Here is a 23,750-nt window from a genome sequence, read left to right on the forward strand (position 1 = left end):
TGGAAGACTTGAGGCTCCTCTTCAGAAGCAAGACTCCAGTATTCCTCCAGGTGCAGATAAGTAGAGTCACTAATTGCCCTAATTCATCACAGTTTAAATGGGCACCTGTATTGAGGCTTTTGTTTGTAATTAGATCTAGTATGTGGGCACTCTTGCTAAGGGTATGGCTCTGAGGCTCTCAATTTTTCTAACCTCCATCTTTGTCATTCTTTGTTCTCCACAAGAAGTATGGAAATCTGATCTGCTCCTCATATTTGGATTTTACATCCCTAACATAACTTTCTCCCATGGAAAAGAAAGCTCAATTAGTCACTATTTTCTCATTGTCTTGATAGATTTTTCTTCAACCCAGCAATGATTCATAGCACCCCAAGGTAGTTGGTGAGTACATAATCCCCAGTAGATAGGCTCTACAGCCCTTCTAAGAGGAAGAAGCTATAGAAGACAGAGACCACTCCCTCAGAACCCCATAAAGAATTATGAGGATATGTGTCTCTCAAGGGGAAATGAGACAGACAATTAGGGAATGGCAAAGCTGGTGGGGGCAGTAGAGGTGACACATTAATTACACAATCCTAGGACATATGTGCAGAACAGTTTCCAAAGTCCTGTATGTGGACTCGAGCAAGAACTCAAGCAGGTTTTCAATAGGATGGCCTAGACCTGACATCAGCCTGAAGAGTGGATGATACAAAAGGCACAGTCCACACTGTTTGCCACTGTGTTCTCTCTTCCATGGATGGACTGCCCTCTCATTGTTGAGTGTACTTCTTTTCCTACTTTTACTTGCCCCAAACTCACTCTGCAGAACCTGCTACATTTCCTACCTTTCATAAAACTTTGTTATCATTAAAAAAAATCAATAGCATTCCAGTACACCAATAATGAAACCACTGAGAAGAAATTGGGGAAAAAATACTAATCACAACAGTTCCAAGAAAAATTAAATACCTAGGAATTAACCTAAGGAAATGAAATACTTCTATAATGAAAGCTACAATACTCTGAAAAAGAAAATAGATGAAGTCATCAGAAAATCCAAAGATATCCCCTATTTCTGGATAGGCAGAACCAATATAGTCAAAACTGTCATACTTCCAAAATTGAAACACAATTTTAACAAAATCCCAATGAAAATACCAACAGCATTCATCACAGAACTGGAGAAAACATTACTAAAATTCATATGGAACCAGAAGAAACCAAGAATAACAAAAGCAATTCTGGGTAACAAAAGCAAAATGAGAGACTTCACAATCATAGACTTGAAGTCAGAGTACAAAGCTACAGTGATAAAAACAGCATGGTACCAGGCAGAACAAAAACAGACATGAAAATAAATGAAACAAAATAGAAGATGCAGAAACAACTCCAAAGCACATTCACTTATAAGATCTTTGATAAAGGTGCCTAAAACATACATAGGAGGAAAGAAAACCTCTGTAATAAATGGTACTGGGAAAAGTGGCTAACCACATGCAGAAGATTGGATCTAGACCCATATATCTCAACACATAATAAACTAAAATCAAAATGGGTCAAAGAACCAAATGTAGAAACACAATCTGCTGGAAGATAAAATAGGTAAAACTCTTGAAGTCATAGGCATAGACAAGGACTTTTTGAACAGAATTCCAATTGCACAGGAAAGAGTACCAAGTATCAACCAGTGGGTTCATATCAAATCATATCAAATTAAAAAGTTTTTTCATGGCAAAAGAAATAACCAATAAAGTGAAAAGACAAATGGGGAAAAATTGGCAGGAATTCCTCAAAGAGAAGACTAATATTTAGGATATATAAAAAACTAAAAAAAAATAGACCCCCTAAAATAAAGGACCCAATTAAAAATGGGCGAGTGAAATAAATGGATGCTTCACAAAAGAAAAATACAAATGGCCAACAAATACATGAAGAAATGTTCAACATCTCTGGCTATTAGAGAAATGCAAATTAAAACAACACTGAGATTCCATCTTACCCCAGGAAGAAAAGCCACTATCAAGAAATCAAATAATAACAAATGTTGGCAAAGGTGTGGCTGTGGGGAAAATAGAACCTTTCTGCATTGTTGGTGGGAATGTAAACTAGAACAACCATTATGGAAACCATTATCGAGAGTCCTCAAAAAACTAAAAATAGAAACTACATTCAACCCAGCTATTCCCCCCAAAAGCGTTAAAGACATATTACAATGACACCAACATACCCATGTTTATAGCAGCACATTTTATAATAGCTAAATTTTGGAAGCAGCCTATATGTCCATCAACAAATGGATTTTAAAAAACACAACAAAGTACAGTAGTACTGTGCTATGAAAAGGGCTAAACCTGAGACATTTGTAGGAAAATGAATGCACTTTAAGACCATAATATTAAGTGAAATAAGTCAGGTGCACAAGGTTAAAGACTGCATGGTTTCTCTTACATGAAAAACTCAAAATATAAATAAAGACCAGAGTAAAAATTATAGGAGATAGATCTTCCCAAAAGAGAAGGGCTCAAGAAATGGAGAGAGTTGGGAAGAAGGGGGCAGGAAGTGGTTGATAAAAGAAACCAGGTGTGATAAGGACATGTAACAACTCCCCAGGAGGAATGGAATTGGTATGTACAAAAAACATGTACTGATAAAAAAATAAAAATTGAAAAAAAATAATTTAAAAATAAAATGCCATTGTGAATTACAATTTTTTTGTTCCCATGTCTGTCTCCCTTACTAGCCTGAGCCTCAAAAAAGTAACTCCGTTTTTTAACTCTAACCTCTGTTCCTTGCACAGTCTCTGGCATATAATTAACTTATAATAATTGTTCATTTAATGAAAAACCAAATCAGTAAATGATTAGAAAATAAGGATAAACAGAGTCATGTATTAATAGCTTGAATTCCTAAGTCTGTAATTATAAAACCATGCATCACTTAACAGGGGTACATTCTGAGAGTCATGTTATTTCCTCATTGTGTACACTTCATAAAGAGCACTTACACAAGTCTAGATGGTACCGCCTGCTCCCTTCCTAGGCTATAGGGTATTCCTGCTATTCTATTCATGTTCTGCCATTAACCAAGACATTGTTACGCAGCAAATGACCACATACACCAGTAGTTTTGCATTGATCTAATTTCTGTATGCCTCATCCATTCAATTAATATTTCTTGAATGCTAAGAGCCACATTTTCTAAATTCTAAGATACTCATTTTTTCACATTTAGCTTCTCTGAAGTCAATGAAATAACAGTGCATACAATCAATGATTCAAAGAAATGCAGATTATGCCAGGCATCAGGCACTCTGAGGATTGACAAAATAGGGGGAAAGGCCTTGGTTCAGAGCTCCCTCAGTTTTTTTATCTGCACATAGAAGGAAGACTGATCCAGCTGGACATTCCACCTTCCCTCTGCCAACTACACACATCTTCATACTTCTCGTGGGATTCCCTCCCTTGGTTCCTACTGTCTCCACTGTGAAGGTCCCCAAGGAGCAGCTCCTTAACACTGACTTTAGCATGCCATCTGCTATCTGCCCCTGGCTAGAAATTCACAAGACTTCCCTTAACTTAGGGGGAAACAAGGACTTAAATAGGAAATGAAGAGTCTATGTACACAATCTGGCTTACAGAGAGGCTTCTCTCCACCCCTGCAGCCCCAAGGTTCCATGGATTGGCATGGTTATGAGGATACTTGGTTTCCACTTTTGATTCCATCTTCCCCTACAAGGAGTAAAATGATATCTCAGTTCACAAACACTTTTGTTTGTGAGCAATTTGGTTTGCAAACAAAAGTGTTTGGCAAAATTTTGTTTTGTCTCCAAACTCTGCATTGGGTGATGAACACAACTGCAGCCACCTTCCCCACGAACATGAAACATGGCCATCTTTTCCAGAGTTGTGGAAAGAATTAAGTTTGTGAACTAACGTACCATTTATACATCATCTTATCACCCACCACCCAGACATCTTGACTCCTTTCCAGTAAAATCCAAAGTGGCAGATTCCTACTCTATAGCTGACCCTGGGTTTGCTCTAGTTCTGTTTGCTGTATCCACAGAAGAGTCCACCCTTCAGGACAGCCCCTCACCCTGTATGGAGAGTACAGCTTTACCATTCCATAGTTAACTCCAGCTACTGCTTGTGTCACAGACGTGTGCCCAGTGTCTAGCACATAGTAGGAACTCAACATGTCCTTGTGACTCAGTAAGTTAACTGTATATCTTTAAAACCCAACACTGGAGGAATAACAAAAGGTACTATGTTTACTATGCACCTGATATTCTGATAAGCAGCCTATTTACAATGCCATTTTAATACTGACAACAATTCTTGAAGACAATAACTATTTTCACCCCATTTCACTGATGAAGAAATGAGTCCTAGATAGGTAAAGTAACTTGCTCCAGCAGATCATACAACTAGTAAGCAATACTGTTGGCACCAAATCATTTCCTTTTTCCCCAAAGCCTCTAGCCTTTCCCAGGATGCTCTATTGCCTTCTGACATTCCTCCAGTCCTCCAAATGCCTATTTGCCAGAAACTAAGGTAGTGGCTCTTGCCTACTGTGACTGCATTTGCAAAATGACCTTCTGTGCTCCAGGCCTCTCTCCAGCAAACCATCCATTTCTGTAACATTCACCAAGCTTCCCCTAGGAGAAAACTCAACCCTGCAGAAACAAGGGAGGCACAGCTTCCCCCAGCACAATTTCCCAGTTCGTGTTTTCCTAAGAAAGAGATTGTAATGAAAGAGCTCAGAGTCACAAATTTCCCCATATTACAGTCTTAAGTAATCTCTCTGTAATTGTTTCCACACCTGTAAATCAGGGAAGTTTAAGCCCTTGGACAGCTTCCCTGAAACTCAACCCATGAGTTACAAAAACTAGCAGAGGATTTTCTCTGAGGCAGATCCCTGCTCTTCCCCCCTCTGCCCTTTGTTCCTAAGTCATATGTACTATCTGCTGTGTCCTGGACTTCAAACCATTCAACTGGTACTTCTGAGCAGCAAAAAGTAATGTAACTGTAAAATGGAAAATATCATTTCTTTTTCTAATTTTTTTAAAGAAAAAAAAGGGCTACAATCTTCACTATGTCGATCATTTCCACACAGGCATTCATTTCATCTATGGAAACCCAAACAGGTTAGTAAACCTATCACTATTTCCTATTTAGGTGAGGTGAAAGTAATTTGCCCAAAGTCACAGAAACAGCAAATGAAGACCAGGATTTGAGCCCCAGCCTCAAATCCAACATTGAGCTTTGCTCTGCAAATCACCTGCGTGATTTCATTACTACTTAAGACAATCTTTGGGGCAGGGGGTAGTAGGAACCCTATCTCCTAGTTAAGGAAACTAAGGTTCTCAGAGATAAAGCTGGTTAGTTACACTACACACAGGCAAAGCACTGAGATTTCAAGTGAAGTCGATGAATGATGAGAGTTGGAACTCTGACTACATTTCATTCTTTTTCAGCAAAGATGAATATTCTAAAAGAAAAACAGCTGTTAGGGATATGAGAAGGTGGTCAAACAGAGAAATAAGGACATGGGCTGTGCACAGCCAAGAAAAAAAAATAATGGAGAGAAATTCAAGCTGCGCTGCATACCAAATCCTGAGGCATACCTAACATCCCAGCCCACAGAACTATTCAGAGGACTGAAATGGCCTGCCTCCCAAGCCCCTCATGACTGCACTGACTTTTCGTCTCTATTTATGATCAAAGACTGCTCTGTATGATAAATATTTATATGGTTCATTAAGTAAGGGCTTGTATAAATATTATTAGAAATCTGCCATGGGAAACCACCGATTTCACTGCTGATTCTTCAACAAACTGCCAACTGTTAAAATGCCATGTGAGAATGGAAACAAAACGTGGAAATTGAGGTTGTTCTTTGCAAAACTATTTCACCAATTACAAAGAGGAGGTAAATATAAACCTACCATTTATGGACTGTACTGTTGGTTTTCCCCTAAATAATTTAGTTGCAGTCAGATCATTTCCCAAGACTACAACCCTCCAGAGGGGAGTGAATGATGGGCTTACCTTACCTTCAATTTGGTTTCTTACAGAGCCACTTCTCCAGGATTGATTTGGTGGTGACAGTGTCTATAGAAACAGTGTCCCATGGATCAGAGAAGGAATGCAGTAACCTCTTTGAACTCTGTACTCTGCTAGGAGCTCATGTTATCAAGCCCCACACAATTTATTTATTATTTGGCTATACTGCAATCAGGGGTTGGCAAGAGTGGGAAGAGGAAGGTAAGCAATAAGTAAGCCTGTCCACTTCAGTCTCCCTAATAGAAAGGATTTAATACTACTTTAAATAAATCTCATGCTCTAAGATGGTGAGAAAATTTAGAATGGGGAGGAAAGAGCTAATTTGGCAATAATATCTGGTTCTCTTTTGGTTCTACCAGCAACATACATGGGAGAAAAAGTATTATTTGCTAACATGTATTTTCCCTCTTAAAGTGAAAGGCTATTTCTTTTTTTTTTTTTTTTTAGTTCTTTTATTGGTACATTTTAGGCATACAATTCGTTTACATTTATCATTGCGTGTTTGTACCTGTACATGATGTGTCTTGGTTCTTATTTTTTTTTCCCCATTACCTCTGCACCCTTCACCCCCTCTGCCCTTCCCTATTTACATAGCTTTCATTTCCATTTTTTTTCTTTTCTCATAATTTTTCCTTTCTCTCTTTTCCTTTCCCCTTCCCCTCCCTTCACTCCTTCGTCTTTGGACCTTTTTTCCTATTTCAAATTATCAATTATTCATTTTAATCATTTTAACCCTTGTTTACACTTTCAGTTTCTCACACTAGTGAAACTATTCGGTATTTACACATGTGTCCTATTTATTTCACTTAAGAGTATGGCCTCGATATGCATCCATTTAGCTATAAATGACTCTAGTTTTTCATTCTTTATGGCTGAGTAGTACTCCATTTTATTAAAAAACCACATCTTCTTTATCCAGTTTCTAGTTGATGGGCACTTGGGCTGTTTCCAAGATTTAGCTATTACAAACTGACGCTATGAACATGGGTGCATATATATCACTGTGGTATGATTCTTTTAATTCTTTTGGGAAGATACCCAGCAGGGGAATAGCAGGGTCAAATGGGAGCTCTAGTCCTAGTTCTTTGAGGTATCTCCATTCTGACTTCCACAGTGGTTGCACGAATCTGCACTCCCACCAGCAATGGAGAAGGGCTCCTTTCTCCCCACAACCCTGCCAGTATTTGTTATTTGTTGATTTCTTGATAGCAGCCATTCTTTCTGGGGTGAGGTGGAATCTCAGTGTTGTTTTCATCAGGATCTCTCAAATGATGAGTGATGCTGAACATTTTTTCATATATTTGTTTGCTGCTTTTACTTCCTTGTCTGAGAAATGTCTGTTCATTTCAGATGCCCATTTTTGAATTGGGTCTTTGAATTTGGGGGGTCTGATTTTTTTCAATTCTTTATATATTCTACACAGTAGTCCTCTGTCTGAGGTATAGCTGCTAAAATTTTTTTCCCATATTGTAGGTTGTCTGTTAGCTCTGTTGGTGGTTTCTCTTGCAGTGCAGAAGCTTTTCAATAAGATGAGATCCCAGTTGTTGATTCTTTCTGCTAGTTCCCATGATGCTGAGGTTTTGTTCATGAAGTCTTTTCCTATGCCAATGTCTTCAAGAGTTCTACCTAACTTATCTTCCAGCAAGTTTAGTGTTTCTGTCTTAATATTTAGATCTTTAATCCACTTCAATCTTAGTTTAGTGCATGGTGATAGGTATGGGACTAGTTTTAATCTTAGGCAGGTTGAAATCCAGTTTTTCCAACACCATTTATTAAATAGGCTATCTTTCCTCCAATGATGGTGGTTGGCTCCTTTGTCAAAGATGAGGTGGCTGAGCGTGTCTGGAGTTGTTTCTGCATCTTCTAATCTATTCCACTAATCCTCAGGTCTGTTCCTTTGCCAGTACCATGCTGATTTTATCACAGTAGCTTTGTAATATAGTTTCAAGTTGGGGACTGTGATACCCCCAGCCATGCCTCTGTTGCTTAGAATTGCTTTAGCTATTCTAGGTCTCTTATGGTTCCAAATGAATTTTTGGATTGTTTTCTCTAGTTCTGTGAAGTATATCATTGGCTAGTCTTAAGGCCCCCTTCTCCATTCTTTTTTAGCCTTATAGCTCAAAGAAGATATTTCTAAAAGTTGTGCAGTTGCCAATACTGATTTGAAAGCACTTCCTGGGTCCGCAAGTTTGTAGAGTTTGGAGCAACTACATAGGATGTCTCTCATCCAGAAAGACATACCTGTAGCCTGGAATAGACTAGGCAAGGCAGAATGAGTATATTTCTGGTCAGTTCTGGGCTAACCAGCACATTTCATGGGATCAGAGGGAATGAAGGAAATAAACAATGAAACTATCTCCTGAAAGCTACTTAGAAGCTCAACCCGACCCTTAGGCTGGCAACCTCCTGACCCTCAGCACTCACCTCTATCAAGGACCTGGCCTGCTGCAGATCAAGAGTAAGGTCAGTCTGAGACCATGGCACACACCTGTAATCCCAGCTACCTTGGCGACAAAGGCAGGATGATCACAAGTTCAAGATCAGCTTGGACAACTTAGTGAGAGCCTGTTTCAAAAAACAAACAGGGCTGAAGACGAAGGTCAGTGGGAAGTTCCTGGGTTCAGTGCCAGTACAATAATAACAAAGAAGAGCAAAGTCAAAGAATATGAGGAGAAGACAATGAGGCAAAAGGGAAAGAAAATGCAGTGAGGAGACGGAGAGAGGGAAGGGAATGAGAAAAGTGAACTGGCAGTAAGTGGAAGATGGCATGATTCAGAGAGTAAGAAAAAGAAAACATTTGATTTGGGGCCAGGGTGGGAGATGGGAAGGGGAGAGAAAAAGGAAGAAAATGTAAACATCTTCCCTGGCCAACAAAGGTATCTACCAGATTTTCTCTGCCCAAGGATAGTTCATAATACAGAGAAAGAACGTATAATGAAGATGTCATTTCTAAGAGATCTGGACAAAAATCTAAATATCAAACAAAAACAAAAAAATACACACCAACAAATACCCTTTCTGTACTCTAAAAGTCATCTACTCACACCTGAAGAGTTCACTCCACTCAAGTGGAGACACTTCCTGAGCCTGAATACAGGGGTTTACGTACGGGATCCACGATGTACCCAGGTTCCTCAAGCCAGCTGTCAGATGAAAGAAACCAAAGCCACCATCAAGCATGAGAAAACACCATTGCAAACACTGTCTCTGCGCCCAGAGCCTCTCAAAAGCAGCTCCAACAAGGAGCACAGACATCCTACAAAGAGGTGCAGGGCTATGTCCTGATGGTAGAGGAAAAGGGCTGTGCCTGTCTTAGCCACTTCTGCATCCCCTAGGCACACACACAAAGTAAGCTCGCTATAGGGGAGACTCAATAAGGCACCAACAAATGAATGAAGAAACAGCCACTGTACTGGGAAGAGGGGAAGGCAACTCTCCCATATCACTGGAAAATAAACCCTCCATCCCCATAGGGTGGGGAGGGAGCGAGGAGTGCAGATCACTGTACTGGCAGAAGACTCAGGAAACCTGGATTTGTGCTCCATCTGCATCTACCACTGATGAACTTAGGGAAGTCCCTTCACTAATGTCTCTTTTCCCAGGTAAAAATGAGATTCATGATTCTGTATAACTACATCAAGGGGTTATAGTGAATATTAAAGGAAATGAGCATAAAGAGACTTTAAAGAGGGGAATTCCCTTATAAATAGAAGGAACCAGTAGCACTAGGAGGCACAGTGAAAAAATTGATGTAAATGGTACAGATCACCAAAAACACAACAGCCCAACTGCTCAGACCACCTCTGCTCCCAACACCAAACCACCTCCTGACTGAGTGACCTTCTAATATGTATTATGTGCCCCGAAGTGTTTTTATCATAACCAAAAGCTCAATTTCCACTAAACAAATATTCAGTGCTTTCTCTATGCCAGGACACTAGGAAAAGGAGGCTGAAAAAGACATGATCTCTGATTTTAAAAAGAGTTGACAGGAGTTGCCATGGTCTGAATGTTTATGTTCTCTAAGGAGGTAAGGTCTTTGGGAGGTGATTACATCATGAGGACAGAGCTTTTATGAATAAGATTAGCACCCTTCTAAGAGAAGCCCAGGGGAGAACTAACCTTCACCTCTTCCACCATAAGAGAGAAGTTGGAGGTCTGCAATCCAGAAGACAGCCCGCACCACACTCCAAATCTGCCAGCACCTTCATCCTGGATACCTGTCTCCAGAACTATGAGAAATAGGCTTCTGATAAAAGACACCCATTTATGGCATTTTGTTATAGCACACAAACAAACTAAAATAAATGTAAAGATCTGAATTTTGAAAAACAAGCAGAGGTGCCTGTTATTTCTAGTTTTTAATACTTCAAGCAAAAGCTAAAGCACTGATCAAAATTGTTAAGTGGCTTCATGCTGCCATCAGAACCCTGTCCATCTGTACAACAGAGGCCAAGGATCCTGTACCAACTCAGCATTTCCTCACAGAATACAGAGAAGTCAGTTGGCTAATGCAGGGACCAGCTCACTGTTTTCATTACTGTTTCAACAGCTCTGATCCACTCAGTATTTTTTAGGCTTTAGGGAGATCTTTATGCCCTGTACTGAGTCCATGTTTAAAGATAAACACAAAGTGATGGGAGGCCATAAGACAATGGATAAGTTGGCTAACCTTTTAAATTTCAAGTTAGTTTCCAAAAGAAAAGAGCATAAAAACTCACCAATTCCCTCATAAAGTGGCAGCCATAGGGATCTAAACTGAGCCACTCCTGGATGGTGAGTCAGTCTCAGATGGTGGCTGAACCTACCACCTTCTAAGAGCCACACAGGCAGTATCACAACACCAGTGACAAAGAAAAATACAAAATTAATCATGGTCATAGCCAAATGCACAGTACAGGGCCCGAGGCAATCATGGCTGAAAAATGAATAGTCAGAAAACAACCTGAACTCTCCCAATAAACATCATCTTAGAGCACATCAAACTCTGAATCCCCTATGTCTTCTTCCATAAACCTCCCTCTTATTGCTTCTGTCCAACCTTGTGCTCCAATAAAACAACACCTTCCTTGGTTGTATACACCTGTTTCTTTTGCCCTTCCAAGCCACTCCCTTTGCAGAGAAAGGGAGAGGGGAGACTACATTTATAACACTCACCACAGTAGATATTGGTTCTCCCATTTACAGATGAAGAGACTGAAAGGCTAAAAGGACCAATCTCCTGCTGACAAGCCCCACAGAGAAAGAGCCCATATTCACATTCAAGTTTGTCTCAGCCATGATAGAACTCTTACTACCATTAGGCCTCCCATGCTAACTCAGCTGCCTTCATCTTGTGCACACTCAGAATAACCTTCTGGTCCATTTATCGTGAGAAACCTTCTCAGACAATTATTAGAAGTGCTTTTTCCATGGTCTGATTAATAGATACCACCTTATGCTCAAGAAATCCTCTTTCCTCGTACATACAGACAAGCACAATGTCATGTAATATAATAGAGGGAATAAATATGTTGTGGAGAAAGAGGTTATTAATATATAAAATAGTCAAATGTCTTCTATATAAAAAGACCCTAAGGACTCTCCTCCTCCAGAGAGTTCTGGAAGCACTATGAGCAGCCTTCTCTGTGCTTGTGGCTGGCACACCATGCTCCCCCTTGGCAGTGTTCCTCCATGCTGAAGGCCCTACCTCCATAGGACAGAAGGCAAAGGAAGGCAGAGGGGGAGACTACCCACGTAAGTATCCACAGATCCCCCCCAAATGATACTCAGAGTTCACTAAAAGCACAAGTTTGGATTTGATGGTCTCTCACTGCTGTATCGTGAAGCAGGAAAATGTTAGAACAGGCACAAACAGAGCTGACATCTTCATTCTAAATGCAAAGCTAATTCATTTTAATCCCTGATATATTCAGTACAAAGTTACATCTGTAACAGCAAAAAGTATATGCAAGCTTTGTAACTTATTCTTAAAAAGACTCCTCACTTTGATGAATTTCTGACCCTTTTCTAAGTTCTGCATAATCAAAAGATATACGTAGTTTCTCCCCCAGCACTTTCTTCTCCAAGAGGATACTGTTGATTTGCAAACACATTTGATCACAAGATGATTTTCTGGTCAGAACTAACCACACCTTCAAAGCATTAGCATTTTGGTGAAAATGCAGTTTTTCCCAGAAAGTCACTCAAATTAAAACAAAAGAACCACCAACCTTAATCACTGCTGTCAGATGCCAGCAAATTCAAGTTCAGAAAGGGTTTAGGACAGTGTCAGGTAATACCGCAAGATCCATTCTTTATGAGATCTTGCAAAACTCCCTCCTCAGAGACAGTGCCAAGCCAGAGAGGTAGGATGAGGTCTTTGGCTATTTTTGTTGTTGTTTACCTGTTTATGAAACATGTCCAGGCCAGGCATGTCAAAGCACAAAAGACAGCAAGAAAAATAAAAAGGAACAAAAGAACTTCAAAACAGAAAATAATTTTTAAAATAGTAAGAGTAAATTATTACCTATCAAAAATTAAATGTAAATGAACTAAATTCTGAAATCAAAAGATGCAGAACGGGTGAATGGATATTTAGGAAAAAAAGGCCTAACTATATGCTTCCTATAAGAGATCCACATCCACATCAAGGATACACATAGGCTGAAAGTGAAGAGATGAAAAAAGATATTCCATGCAAATAGAAAACAAAATGATATAGAATGCTTATATCAGACAAAACATACTTTCAGTCAAAAACTATAACAAGAGTCTGGACATTATATAATCATAAGTGAGTCAGTTCTAAAGGATACAATAATTGCAGATATAAATGCACCAAATATCAGATAACCTAAAAAGGCAAATATTAACAGAACTGAAGGAGGAAATAGACAAAAAATGACTCATTGAACTTGAACTACATCCAGACCAAATAGACGTAACAGACATATACAGAATGTTCTATGCAATAGTGGAAGTATACACATTCTACTCAGGTGTGCACAAGACATTCTCCGGGATAGAGCAAACATTAGGTCACTAAAATGAGTACTAACAATTTTTAAAATACTGAAAATATTCTCAAGTATCTTTTCTAACCACAATGACATGAAACTAGAAATCAGTAACAGGAACAAAAATGGAAAATTCACAAATATGTACAAATTAAACAATATACTCCTTAACAATCAATGGGTCAAAGATGAAAGAAAAAGGGAAATCACAATATATCTTGAGACAAAAATGGAAACATATACAAAAATCTTACAGGATTCAGCAAAAAACCATTCTAAGAGGAATGTTTGTAGCAATAAATGACTTAAGGAATAAAGTATCAAAAAACAAACTAATTTTATATTTCAATGAACTAGCAAAAGAAAACAAAGCATGCCTAAAGTGAACTGAATGAAACAAATAACAAAGATCACAGTAGAAGGAAATGGAATAGAGAGGAGAGAAACAATTGATAAATCCAGAAAAAGAATTTTTTGTTGTTTTTTGGGGTTTTTTTGGTACTAGGGATTGAACTCAGGACCTTGTGCTTTCGAGGCAGGTGGCGGAACCACTGAACTAAATCCCCAGCCCAAGAATTTGCTTTTTGAAAAGATGAAAACTGACAAGCCTTTAGTTATACTAAGAAAAAAAAAGAACACTCAAAATCAGAAATGAAAGAGACATTATTTCTGATTTCACAGAAATACAAAGGATCATAAGATCACAGGCACTAATGATCTTAAAAAACTAGTTTGAGAGATAAATAAACAGGATATCTGGGCCAGGGATTTAGCTCAGTGGTTCTGCTGCCCGCCTTGTAAGCACACGGTCCTGAGTTCTATCCCCAGTACAAATAAATAAATAAATAAATAAGATATCTAAGAAGAAATGAAAGAATTCCAAGAAACATACAGTGTACCAATAGTGAATCATGAAGAAATTAAAAATCTGAATCGACCAATAATGAGTAAAGACATTGAATTAGTACTCAACAATCTTTGATCAAAGGATCAGATAGATCTACTAGTGAATTCTACCAAACACTTAAAGAAAAGTTAATATCAATCCATTTCAAACTCTTACAAAAATGTGAAGAAGGAACACTTCCAATCTCATTTTAAAAGTACAGCAGCAACCTGCTGCTGAAGCCAAACAGGGACGTAACAAGAAAAAAAAAAAATTACAAGCCAAATCTGTGATAAACATAGAAAAATCTTCAGTAATATAATCCAAATTCAACAGCACTTTCAAAAGATAATTAAACATGATCAAGTGGATAACCATCATTCTAATGCATGAATGGCTCAACATACGAAAATCAATAAATGTGATACCGCACATTAACATAATAAAGGATAAAGATCACATGATCATCTCAGTAGATATGGAAAAGTATACGACAAAATTCAACATACTTTTATGATAAAACCATTCAACAAGTACAAACAGAACCAGTGTACCCAAGTGATAAAGGCCACATATGACAAGCTGTAAGCATTATACTCAATGAGATGAGGAATAAGGCACCAAACTCACCCCTGAGACTTCTATTCAACATAATACTACAAACCCTAGCCAGATCAAACACTCAAGAAAAAGGAATAAAAGGCATCCAAGTTGGAAAGGAGAGAGAAAAATCATGATTGCAAATGCCATCATCCTGAACACATAAAACTCCCTAAAGACTCCACCAAAAATGTTACACTAATAAGTTCAATAAGGCTTCAAGACACAAAATATAAAAAATCAGCTATGTTCCTGTTTATTAACAATGACCTATCCTAAAAAGAAATTGAGGAAACAATTCCAAGTACAGCATCAAAAAGAATGAAATAATTAGGAATAAATTTAACCTGGGAGGTTGAAAATCTCCATACTGAAAACTATAAAACTTTAATAAAATAAATTGCAGAAACAACTAAATAGAAAGATATTCTATGCTCATGGATTGGTAGAAATTATATAGTTAAAATATCCATACACCCCAAAACAAATTCCAGATTCAATGCAATCCCTATCAAAATACCAATACATTTCCCACAGAAGAGAAAAGACAATCCTAAAATTCATATGAAACTACAAAGGGCTGCAAATAGCTAAAGCTATCATGAGAAAAAAACTGGAGGTATCACACTTTCTGAGTTCAAATTGTATCACAATACCATAGTAATTAAAACAGTATGATACTGGCACAAAAATAGAGACATATATCAACAGAATAGAATACAGTCCTGAGGGCCAGGGATTTAGCTCAGTGGTTCAGGTGCCTGCCTCACAAGCGCAAGGTCCTGAGTTCGATCCCCGGTACCAAAAAAAAAAAAAAAGAATAGAGTCTTGAGATAAACCCCACATATGTAGTCAACTAATCTTCAATAAAGAAACCAAAAATTCACTAAAGGGAAGATAACCAGAAGGGTAATAGTTGAGTCCAAACTAATTTCTACTGTTAGTTTTCTGAGGAATCTTCATATTGATTTTCATGGTGGTTGTACTCTTTCACATTCCCACCAACAATTTAGAAGGGTTCTTTTTTTCCCCACAGCCTCACCAGCATGATATTATTTGATTTCTTGATAATAGTCATTTTTCTGGAGTAAGATGAAATCATTATACCCATGTTTATAGCAGCACAGTTCCTATCAGCTAAACCTTGGAAGTAGCCTGTATGTTCATCAGATGAATGGATAAAGAAAATGTGGTACTTCTAAAAAATGCAGTACTAACCTGCTATAAAAAAGGATACGTTTGAGTGATGTGCAAGAAAATGGATGCACCCTGAGACCATAAAGTTAAGTGAAATAAATCAGACACACTAGTTTAAATACTGCATTGTTTCTCTTATATGAGAAACCCGAAGTATACATAAAGAACAAGTACAAGATAGATAACAGGAAACAGGGAGACAGATCTTTTGCAAATGGGAAGAGGATCAAGAGATGGAGGAAGGCAAAGAGGGAGAAAGGGAAAGAGATGTAAAAAGAATATGGGTCATGTACATGTACCAACTCCCTACAATTAATGTAATCATTATGGACTACAAACATGTACTATATTAATAACTTATTTTTAAAATTCACAAAGAAGAAAGGATAGCCTCTTCAATAAATGGTGTTGGGAAAACTAGACATGTACATACAAAGAACGAGGCTGAACTCTTATCTTACACCATACACAAAAATAAACTCAATCTAAAACTGTAAATCTCCTAGAACAAAACATAGGCAACACTGGTCTTGGCAATGGTTTTTTAAATAAGACACTAAAAGCAAATAAAGCAAAACTAAAAAAACTTTCTACAGCATAAATAACAATAAACAAAATGAAAAGACAACCTATGGATTGTGAGAAAATATTCACCAACCATATAATAGGGGGTTAAACCCAAAATATATAAAGAACTCATACAGCTCAATAATAACAACAACAAAAAGATTAAATAATTGGGTGAAGGACCTGAATCCCAAAGACATAATAAATGCCCAATAGATAGATGAAAAGGTGCTCACCATCACTAATTATCTAGGAAGTGCACATCAAAACTATAATGAGATATTACCCCACTCTTGTTAGGATGACAGTCACCAAAATTCAAAAGATTAACAATCATTGGTGAAGATAAGGAGAAAAGAGAACCCTGTTACACTGCTTGTAGAAAGTTAATTCAGACAGCTATTAAGAAAATAGTATGAAGATTTCTCGAAAAACTAAAAGAATTACCATACATCTAGGAATCTTCTAAGTATATATCCAAAAATATATATATATAATCATAATCCTGAGTAACATCTACACTCCCATGTTCACTGCAGCATTATTCACAATAGCCAAAATACTTAATGTCCACAGATGAATGAAGAAAATGTGGTATATGTGTACAACTATGCAGCTTTTAAAAAGGAAATTCTGCCAAGTGCAATAACATGAATGAACTTGGAAATGTTAAGCTAAGTAAAACAAGTCAAATCCAGAAACACCAATACCATCTTCCACACATGCGATTCAAGCAATCACAAACAGAAAATATTTGAAAAACACTGCATCTGTACTAAACACAGAATGACAACTATTTACATGTCATTTACACTGTATTAGGTATTTTAAGTAATCCACAGAAGATTTAGAGTATATAGGAGGACATGTATATGCTATATGCAAATACTATGCCATTTTATAAAAAGGATTTGAGTATCTGCAGGGTTTCATATTTATAGGGAGCCTAAAACGACTCCCCTAGGTCACGAGGGCAATGGAACTGCATTATGCCACTTCCATATAGAACCTAAAAGAGTCCAATTCATTTAAAAAAAAAAAGGTAGAATGATGAATAGAAGAAGCTGGAGTGTGGGGGAAATGAGATGTTGGTCAAAATTATAAACTTCCAGCCACAAGATGAGTAACTTCTGGAGACCTAATATGCAACATGGTGACGAAAGTTAACAATAATTTACTACATACAGTACTTGAAATTTGCTGAAAGAATATATTTTAATGTTTTTATTTCACACACAAAAAGAATAACTATGTGAGATGATAAGTTAATTAGGTGACTGTGGTAATCATTTCAAAATGTGTGTATAATTATGTATAAATTGAATATTTTTATGTATAATTGGTATTTATTGAACAAGTTGGGGATAAAACAACCTAAACAGTCCTATATCTATTAAGTCAAATGAATTTTCCCTTAACCCTCCACCACACCCAAAAAAAATAACAACAGTTACTCTAGGTAGATGGCTTTATGATGAGTTCTACTTAACATGTAAGAAAAAATTAATACCAATTTTACTTCAACTCTTCCAGGAAAATCAAACAGCAAGAAATAGTCCCAATTCATTCTCTGAGGCCAAAATTACTAAGAACAAAACTTAGAAAACATAAGGAAAAAAATTATAGATCAAATCCATCATTAACAAGGATGATAAAATTGTTAAAATCTTAACAAGTGGTTTACAACAAGACATTAAAAGGATAATACCTCCTGACCAAATGGGATTTACCTTAGGAATTCAAGGTTAGTTTAACATTCAAAAAAAAAAATCAATGAATGGTGTTCACCATATTAAAGCTTTTTAAATATAATTATTTCACTCAGCAGTTAACAGAAAAAGCAACTGACACAATACAATAACCACTACTCGTTTACAAAAAAGAAGGAAACCCTCAGCAATGTAGTAACAGAATGAGAACTTCCTAAACCTAAAGAGGGTTTCTACAAAGAATATATATCATGCAAAATAGTTACTTTAAAAAACTGAACGCCTCTCCCCAAAATCAGGAAAAAGGAAAAATGTCTGCTCATGACTTCTATGGAAACCAGAGGTCCCAGTCAGTGCCATATAGCAAGAAAAAGAAAATAATAAAAGGCATTACCCCATGAAAATAGAAGTAAAGCTGTCTTTATTTACAGACATGATCATCTAGGTAGAAAATCTGATGCCATCTACCCCAGAAAATACTACTAAAACTAATAAGTAGTTTAGCGAGATTGCAAGATCCATGACTAATATACAAATAACAATTGAAAATTAAATTTTTAAAAGCCAATATCATTCACAGTAGCATCAAAAAATACGAAATATCTACAGATAATGTGACAAAATGTCTTCTGAGACCTGACTTCTGAGAGTTATGAAACTTTGTCAGAAGAAATTAAGGAAGACTTAAAGAAGTGTGGTCATACACTGTGTTCATTGGTCAGAAGACTCAATATTTAAGAACTCAATTCTCCCTCTATTGAATTCTCAATTCTCTCTCTTTTGAATATAGATTCAATGAAATTCCAATTAAATTCTAAGCAGGCTTCTATTTTGAAATGAACAAACTGATTATAAAATAGAAATAAACAAGACCTAGACATGACCAATTTTTTAACATAACAAAGTTAAAGGACTTACTGAATGATTCCAACACCTACTACAAAGCTATATTCATCAAGCCTATGTGGTATTGGCATTAAAATAGATAAAGGGATAAATGGAACAAACTACAACTTACAGAAATGGATCATGTGTATTAAATTTATATTTTAACAAAAATGAGAAGGCAAATCAAGGGAAAAGTGGGCTTTTCAGCAAATAGTGATGGCATGTTTGGATATCCATATGCAAAAAACTTCATTCTGCATTTCTTTTTCATTCTGTATTTCACACCACATACAAAAATTAATGTAAAATGGACCATGGATTAAATGGGAAACTAAAAACAAAACCTCCTTAACAAAAAGAAAAAAATATCTGATGCCTCAAATTAGGAAAAGATTTCTTATGTACAACAAAAGCATGATCCATAAAAAAATCAGACTGACAAAACTGACTTCACCAAAGATACAAATTAATAAATTAGACTTCATTCAAATTAAGAACCCAGCTTTCAAAAGACAGCGTTATGATAATGAAAAATAAGCATCGAAACAGGAAAAAATTGTAAACTACATACACATTAAAAAATTTTAAAATGAGAATACATAAAGAACTATCAAAACTCAATAAAAAGAAAACAAACAGCTCATTTTTAATGGACAAAGTTTAATATAAACTTAACCCAAGAAGATATGTAGACAGGGATTATCAAGGGGCACAAGAAATCATTGGGAGTATTACACACGTTCTTTGTCTTGATTGGAATGATGGTTTCATAGATGTACACCTATGGCAAAATTTCTCGAATTTGACACTTAAATGTATGTCACTCCACAGTAAAGCTGTTACAAAATATTCTAGCTAAGACTGTCTTTTGTCTTCCTGATGGTACCTGTGTGCTGTATTTCTTCTTCATCCTCTATATTTGATTAGTAATTAATTCCTAACCATTCTAATTTTCCAATCTCTTCCCATCCCCATAGCTATTACCCTAACCCAGTGGTGGCAAACCTATGTGCTGCAGGGGGCTATGTGTATCACTGAAATCTCTAAAAGGTTCACCATCACTGTCTCTCACCTGTATGATTACAGTATACCTCTTTCCAGTCTTCACCAGTCCAATTCATTCTCCACTGTGCAGCCAGAATTGACTACGTGTGTCACTGGCTGCCCAGGAGATATATTTCAAACTCCTTTAAAAATGATTCACCAGACCCTTCCTGATCTGGCCCAGTCACCCTTCCTAGCCACCTATTTGGTGATTCCCCACCAGCCATACTGATCAAACTTGTGCTCTGCTGGATGAAAGCTTGAAGGCAGAGACTAGTCTTAATCTTTACTTCCCCAGGGGATACCAGAGTGCAGGGCCCAGAGTATGTGCCACAAGATGAATAAACCAATGCATAAAGAATTGGTCTGGATGACCTCCTCTGACTCCACATGGATTGATTCTGGATTCTTCCATTATAAAAGGGGGGCAGGTGAGAGGTTAAGTCATCTCTATAGTACATTCTTGCAAGATTATCACTTCAAATCCTCTTGTGCATGGGCCGTTATAACTCTGGCTGAGAGTTTAAGGATAAGACTCAGATTGTTTAAAAAGCCAGCTGGTAATTGACTGATTTGAACTAAATGAAAGGTAAGGGAACGGGACCAAGTTCCAGGAAAACACAAGGCCCACAGCAAATGCTAATACATCCTGGAGGAAAGCCTATTCAACTCCCAGTACATTTCTTAATTTATCCAGAAAGGCACGGCCACCCTCTGGGATGTTCTTTTCTCTCAGCATATGTTTTGGCTTCCCAGGCAAGCCAGGGAGGCTCCAGAGCAATTTTCCCCCTGAGAATGAATCCCAGGCCCTTCTCGGTTTCGGTTCTTTCCCACAAAACATCCTTATCATAGGACCTTCCCAGGGCCAGGCCAGAGTCCCTGAGGTCAAGAGCCAGCCTGAGGCCACCAAACAGGAGACTCCCATAAAGTAGTGCAGGAGTCACCTGACTGGAAAACCTGGCTAGTAACTTAGAAGAAAATAATCAGGAGAGACACTTGGTAGGCCACAGAAAAGAGGAGGAAAGCAAGCAAAAACAAAACAAAGCAAGAGCTACCACTTAAATCTGGCCACAGACTAAGACTTTCCCTCTTTCTTAGATTTGGAGTTGAAAAGCATAACCCAGCCCACCATTCTGAATTCACACTTTAAAACTTCCTCTAAGGATGAGTACTCTTTGGGGTCCTGACTGACCCTTTACTCTAGGGACAAAATTGGTTTTAAGATACAAGTGTTTATTCTAGGTAACAGAGACATGGCAAGGGGTATTACAACCCCTAACTTGAAACTATACTACAAAGCTACTGCAATAAAAACAGCATAGTACTGGCAAAGAAACAGACCTGAGGACCAGTGGAACAGATGAGAAAATGCAGAAACAACCCCAGACACATTCAGCCACCTCATCTTTGACAAAGGAGCCAAACTCCTCACTGGAGGAAAGATAGCCTCTTTAATAAATGGTGCTGGAGAAATTGGTTTTCAACTTGACAAAGACCAAAACTAAACCTATATCTCTCACCATGCACTCAACTAAAATCGAAATGGATTAAAGATCTAAATATTAAAACAGAAACACTGAACTGGCTGGAACAGAGGTTAGGTAGAACTCTTGAAGACATTGGGGTAGGAAGAGACTTTATGAACAAAACCTCAGTTGCCTGTGAACTAGCACAAACTATCAACAAGTGGGATCTCTTCTTACTAAAAAGCTTCCGCACAGCAAGAGAAACCACCAGCAGTGTGAAGAGACAACCCACAATGTGGGAAAAAATTTTCACCAGTGGTCCCTCAGACAAAGGTCTACTATCTCGAATCTATAAAGAACTTAAAAAAATCAAACCTCCCAAATTTAAAGACCCAATTCAAAAATGGGCATCTGAAAGGAACAGACATTTCTCACACAAAGAAGTAGAAATACCAAATAAATACATGAAAAAATGTTCAACATCACTGGTCATTTGAGAGATGCAAATGAAAACAACGCTGGGATTCTATAGCACTCCAGAAAGAATGGCTGCTATCCTGAAATCAACCAATAACAAATGCTGGCAAGGCTGTGGGGAAAGAGGAACCCTGTTCCACTGCTGGTGGGAGTGTAGACTGGTGCAAACACTGTGGAAATCAGTATGGAGATACCTCCAAGAACTAGGACTGGAAGTCCCATTTGACCCCGCTATTCCCCTGCTGGGTATCTTCCCCAAAGAATTAAAGGATCACACCACAGTGATATAGGTGCACCCATGCTAAGTGGATGCACATTGAGGTAATACTTTTAAGGGAAATAAATAGGACACACATGTGTAAATACCGAATAGTTTCTCTAGTGTGAGAGACTGAAAGTGTAAATGAGGACTAAAAGGTATAATAGATAAAGTGAAATAGGAAGAAAAGAGGCAAAGGGGAAGAGGAAGTGGGAGGGGTAGGGGAAAGGAAAGAAGGGAATGGAATTAATATGAGAAAATAAAAAAAAGGAAACAAAGTCTATGTAAATAGGGAGGGATGGAGGGGTTGAAGGGAGGGCTGGGAAAGGGGAAAAATAAGAAAAAAAAAAAGATACAAGTGCTTTGGTGGTAAAGAGCCAATGACTAGGAAATTCACCACTGTGCGCCTCGTTGATCCTTTAAGTAGAAAGATAATTAATAAAAATCTAAAGACTCTCTTAGCCTTTCCTCCGCATAAGATCTGTGACCACAAGCTCACCCCCTCTAAAGGGCACCTTGAGCAGCGGAACCCCCTCGGTCACAAGCAGCCCTGGGCTCAAAGGCCAGAGGGCTGCGACGCGGACCGCAGAGGAGCCTGGGGCGGCCCAGAACCGGGTCGGGGAGGCCGGGGGCCGAGGCAGCGTCGGGAGGCAGGGAGGCCGGACGCCTCCTCAGCAGGGGACCACCGAGGAGCTCCCCGAGACTGGGACGGGGCCGGGGCAGAGCGGGGAGCGCAGTGCGCCCCTCCTCCGCGCACGTGGCACAGGATGGTCACTTACGTCCCCTCAGAAGTGACGAGTGACAGGCGCATGGGCAGGAATGCAACACGTGCTCTGATTGGCCATTCCAACAGCGCCTGGGATTGGCCGTCACCGCCCAGGCCCCGCCCAGGCATACCGAGGCTGGGTTCCGGAGTGTCCCCGGCGTGAGAGCCTTGCAAAGCACTCGCCGGGAAGCTGTGCTGCCAGGACACGTGAGTGTGCCTGACCCGTTTTCTGACCTTCCGCTCCTCCACTGTTCACCGAGCGGGAGGATCGCTGCAGGCTGGTGTCAATGATAACAGAACCGCGGAATGCTCCCAGTCCCTGAGGGCTAGCTTTGGGTGGCTGCTGAGGTCTTGGAGAACTCTTCTCAATCTGTAGCCAACCCTCTGAGGAAGGCATGACCTTCTGTAAATCTGCAGGATAGGCCCTTGCCTGAGAGCGGTGTCCTCAGTCCTCACCTTTCCAACAAGCCACATGCTTTGCTTACCCCTGTTCTACAGATGCAGAGTCTGTTTTGGGGACAAACAGTGGCAACCAGAGGGAAAATTCCAACCTGAGCTCCTCCCATCAAAAAGCCAAGCTCCCAGGCAGAGGGAACTTGAGATTTGGCAGATAGCTTAGTAGCCTTAAGTCCAAAAGTCTGGTTACCCTAGAAAAAAGAAAACAGGCCCCAGGGAAAGGAGCGAGCTTCCACAAACACCTGGATTGTGAGAGGTAAGACTTCCCGCTGGTAACAATGATTTTATTGGACTGGGCTTAAGCGCCAGATATGTTAAGACCGTCTGCTATCTGGGAGACAGTCCCCAAATAAACAAGTGCAATGCTTTTGGTGTTACAGGGGAGGCTGA

At 38.6% G+C, this 23,750-nt stretch overlaps 1 protein-coding gene and 2 long non-coding RNA genes across 16 annotated transcripts in view; 2 read left to right on the forward strand and 1 right to left on the reverse strand.

Moving 5' to 3' along the window:
* Window positions 1-23,301, reverse strand: part of Fggy (FGGY carbohydrate kinase domain containing) — a 479,381-nt gene extending 456,080 nt beyond the window's left edge. For 6 of the 12 annotated variants that reach the window (XR_015452489.1, XR_015452488.1, XR_015452490.1 and 3 more), the window contains exon 1: window positions 23,139-23,301. Coding sequence is in view for 3 of the 12 variants with exons in the window: in XM_087214470.1 (XP_087070596.1) it covers window positions 23,139-23,301 (163 nt within the window). In the remaining 9 variants the exon portion in view is untranslated. Of the gene's footprint in view, window positions 1-6,032; window positions 6,170-22,917; window positions 22,999-23,035 lie in introns of those variants that run through there. The other 6 variants (XM_087214473.1, XM_004869606.3, XM_087214475.1 and 3 more) reach the window with 6 other exon arrangements.
* LOC106008130 (uncharacterized) lies at window positions 4,920-11,946 on the forward strand. Its single transcript, XR_015452493.1, has 3 exons — window positions 4,920-5,128; window positions 5,459-6,248; window positions 8,157-11,946. It is a non-coding gene; the product is annotated as an uncharacterized LOC106008130 (long non-coding RNA).
* Window positions 23,039-23,750, forward strand: part of LOC101720077 (uncharacterized) — an 86,666-nt gene continuing 85,954 nt past the window's right edge. Inside the window, exons 1-2 of one of the 3 annotated variants that reach the window (XR_001182640.3) lie at window positions 23,039-23,111; window positions 23,403-23,616. This is a non-coding gene — a long non-coding RNA (uncharacterized LOC101720077). Of the gene's footprint in view, window positions 23,112-23,402; window positions 23,617-23,750 lie in introns of those variants that run through there. The other 2 variants (XR_015452492.1, XR_206285.4) reach the window with 2 other exon arrangements.

Source organism: Heterocephalus glaber, unplaced genomic scaffold (genome assembly GCF_053883595.1).
Source record: "Heterocephalus glaber isolate CG9 unplaced genomic scaffold, H.glaber_assembly_v1.0 deba00001447, whole genome shotgun sequence".
In the NCBI taxonomy this organism is placed as follows: domain Eukaryota; kingdom Metazoa; phylum Chordata; class Mammalia; order Rodentia; family Bathyergidae; genus Heterocephalus; species Heterocephalus glaber.